This window comes from Pteropus alecto, unplaced genomic scaffold, assembly GCF_000325575.1.
Source record: "Pteropus alecto unplaced genomic scaffold, ASM32557v1 scaffold75, whole genome shotgun sequence".
Lineage (NCBI taxonomy): Eukaryota > Metazoa > Chordata > Mammalia > Chiroptera > Pteropodidae > Pteropus > Pteropus alecto.
This window is the reverse complement of record NW_006440638.1, coordinates 31,531,220-31,534,853: the sequence shown is the minus strand read 5'-3', so window position 1 is coordinate 31,534,853 and position 3,634 is coordinate 31,531,220. Positions and strand designations below refer to the sequence as shown.

The following is a 3,634-nucleotide window of genomic DNA, read 5'->3' as shown; positions in this document are numbered from 1 at the left end:
TCACAAAATTTCAGTGTTCTTGAGCATGGCATGCTATTTTTATAAGGCTAGTGAAATTCTTGTATGGCCAGTCTGATGTCACCGAATACAAGTTGGTACTGTAGATGGCTTTGAACACCTCAGGAGAGCTGGAAAGTGATGGAGGAAAGAGGATTTGGTGAAGGATTTCAGTTTTATTTTTATTTTTTTTTGTGTTAGAAAAGTGTTTGATTCTGCAAATTTCAGAGAATAATCAGACAATCCCATTATCCTAATATTCTCTGAGTGAATAAAATCAAATTTTAATTTATGATGACCTAAAATCCTAGTGCCAGGCCTAAAGGCAATAGGAGGAACAGTCATCAAAAGGATTTCAGTTTTAAAGCAAGTCTGGGAGGTTTGAGATTTTAGAACCATGTAAGCCTGATGCTTTGAAGGGTGTGGGTGAAACAACTTCTGTTCTCAGTGAGGCTGTGGCATCTCCCCCACTGAACTGTAAAATCTCCTCAGGGGGTTTTTATTGAAGAGTCAATTTCCAATCTTGATGAAACTGAGCTTTTTTTTTTTTTGAAAACAAATGCCATCTGGTACATTTACTTCAAAAAGTAAGAAGTGCTAGGACTCAATGCTTTGGAAGATAAGCTAATATTGCTTTTAGCTGGGAACTGTGAGTGTGATGTAAACCAAAACCTTTGCTGGTTATCACTCCAGAACCCCCAGGGCCCTTGTGTAACACTGAAGAATGCATGGCCTGTTATATGGTGTTCGTATCTTATACACAAAAAGGAAAATCCTTCGTACGAGACTTGACTAAAGAGGATGCTTTAGACATCCTTCTAGAGTTTTCAGTTACAAATATCTTTTGGCTTCTCTACATCTTTATTGTAGCCTTTACACCAAGGAGTCACTACAACCTTCAAAGCATATTAGCTGACAGGAAGACCGTACTTTGATAAAGGACTCATGGAAGAGTTTTTACCATAAAGGCATTTGATGCACTGATTAGGCTTGGAAAGACGTGCCATCACAATAGAAGAATGAAGTAGAGAAGAAATGCCTCCTGAAATTTTTTGCCAACATTCAAGATTTTGAGAAAGTGATGATTCAAAGTTAAATCTTCCATTTTGCTGAGGAGCCTGGTGTAAACAAAGTGGACAGTAAAAATGTTGAAGAACTACTAGCATCACAAATGAAGAGTAAAGAATTTACTAAGAAGCTCTTTCAAATTGATGGTCATTACTGATCTGATGCAGGGGAGGAAGGGGAGCTCCATTATTTGAATGCCAAATCTTGAAAACGTAGGGCATGCAGACATGATGATTTTGTTGCGAGAGGAGGATCATGACGTGAACAGAAGCACCGCTTTAAAACACAACTATAAGCAGAATCTTAGGCTGTCAGGAACTCCAAGATCATGTATCAAGGGAGTGCAAACAAGAGCCCATGTTGGATTTTTCATCTCAGCTTCCAAAGGCGGTTCTTAACCATCTACTTCTGGAATATTTAGTGCCAAGGAGAAGACTGTCCGCCAGTGTCTTGAATTTGGACAGTGGAAGAATCCCAGACACCGGTTCCCTCATGCCGACACTGGCTGCCACTTGCTCATCTCCTCCCAACTTCCCATGCCCTCTGTCCATTTCCCCACTGCCTCCAAATGCCACCCCTTAGGCAACTCTTCATTGGGATCTAACCAATTTAAAAGAGGCTTTGTTTATTGTGTTTTACCAAATGTTAATCGAACTCATTATGTATTTTCATACATTAGTTCACTGCCTATTTTTATTTCATAACAAGTACACTGAAGCAAGATGTGATTTTTACCTAATATTGTATAATATTGTTGTGTATTCTATACAAATATGCCCACCGAGTTCACTGACAAATAATTATGTAATTGATATTTTAAATGCTACAGAAATCCTTGTTAAATATTAAATGGATCTTTATGTGTTTGAGAAATTGCTTGAAGCTCTTGGACAAGCTGAGACATATTATTTTTTTATTTAAAATAATGGAACATAGCGCCCTACAATCCCCAAATCTGCTCTCCAGCACTCTTTCAGGAACAGATTGGATGTGGGGAACAAGAGAGCCCTGTGTACAAAAGAGTTTTGGAAACTGTACAGTACCACATAATGTAGGCTATTATCATTCTCCGGTAAAATCTGAGAACAACATAATTTCTCTACTGCTGAGAGAGTCCTTTTGGGGCTCATGCAGTCCAGCTTCCTCACTGAATGGATGAGGACACAGACTGAGGCCCAGAGGCAAGGAGCTCAGGGTCGGTCAGAGTCAGTGACTGATTCAAGGCCAGAATCTGAAGCCTCAGCACAGGGCTCTTTTTCTCCCTTATGTAATTTTATGTTTTAAAACACTAACAGTTTTCCAGTGTTGGGAGCGCCATGCCATTTAAAACTTTTAAATTAATGGACAATGACAATAAAAGGACTCTTTACCTTCCCCTGAACTTGGCTTATCATAGGAGACTCAATAAGTATTTGCTGGTGAAATCAGAAATCTGAGGCTGAATTGTTAAAGTTCGTCTTGGTCACTCCTCTCTCGTGAAGAAACCCAGCGGCTTAGAATCACCTCCTGTAACCAATCAAAACAAAAAGGTGACTGAATTTCAAGAACAGAAATAAAAACATGCTACGCATATGACACTGTAGCTACATTGCACAAAAAGCTGTCTACATAATAAGGATACCTGTTCCCATTCCTTTTAACCAAACATTTGGAGAAAATGTGAATGCAGCAATACAAACCTTACATGCAAATAGTATCTATCATAATCGTGCAAAGATTTTAAAAGCTAAACTTGCTTTTACTAACACTTTCCAGGATTAGGAGCGCCAGGGCAAAAGCTCGTATTTAATATCAGAACCAAGTCTATGATGGCGTTGGTATATCTAGGTCAACTCTGAGGGAGGAGGAGTGGATCTAGATTGGCATTTTATAAAACGTTAATCTAGTGGGGATGAGCAGGACATATAAGGGGGAAGAGGTGCTGGAGTGGTGCGAACAGGAAGGAAGGGTGCAATGTTAGAGATGGAAGAAAAATAGTGAGGCGCTGATGTGGAGGAGGAGTCAGACAGGGCAAGGGATGGGATGGGAATATTAATAAACGCTGGGTGACTGGACAATGAACTTGGCAGCCCTGGCAGAGAAAAACCCACCAGGAAGACAAAAAGAGACTCAGTGTAACACAGACCCCAGAAGCAAGGTGAGAGGTTCCAGGAGGGAGCAAGTCAACAGCACCACTTCTAGTCTCTGGGAATGAGACTGAGGCGAGGTCCTGGCCTGGCTGGGAGGTCCCAGGTTGTCTGGGAGAACAGCTGATTTTAAGGACAGAAACCAGATCATATGGCAGGTAAGGAAGCAGCAGTAATTAAGGGAGAGTAAGAATGGGTTTAGCAGGAAAAGACTTGAGAGGGTTTTCTGTTACCAAGGCAAGATGAGTTTCATTTCTTAGGAGCACCTGTTCAAGAGGACACAATACAATGGAATCTTTAGGATGACATAAATTATCTCTCAGTTTACCCACCTGAACTTTAATTCTTTTCATACATTCTGGTGACTCCATTTCTTTGTCAGTCATGGTAGAGGGTTTAATCAAATAGCACAGCATAAGTTCCTATTGATAAATGAAAAACAA

The 3,634-nt window shown here is 40.2% G+C and overlaps 1 protein-coding gene and 1 non-coding gene across 3 annotated transcripts in view; both read right to left on the bottom strand.

Annotated features, from left to right (window-relative positions):
* Positions 1-200: 200 nt before the first annotated feature.
* LOC112484496 lies at positions 201-344 on the bottom strand. Its single transcript, XR_003048033.1, has one exon. It is a non-coding gene; the product is annotated as a small nucleolar RNA SNORA79 (small nucleolar RNA).
* A 1,384-nt stretch (positions 345-1,728) lies between these two features.
* TSEN2 (tRNA splicing endonuclease subunit 2) overlaps positions 1,729-3,634 on the bottom strand; it is a 34,003-nt gene continuing 32,097 nt past the window's right edge. For both annotated transcript variants that reach the window (XM_006917632.3, XM_015593807.2), the window contains exons 11-12: positions 3,524-3,613; positions 1,729-2,571 (exon numbers count right to left, since the gene is read on the bottom strand). In XM_006917632.3, the coding sequence (XP_006917694.1) occupies positions 2,512-2,571; positions 3,524-3,613 (150 nt within the window). In that variant the 3' untranslated portion in view covers positions 1,729-2,511. The remainder of the gene's footprint in view (positions 2,572-3,523; positions 3,614-3,634) is intronic.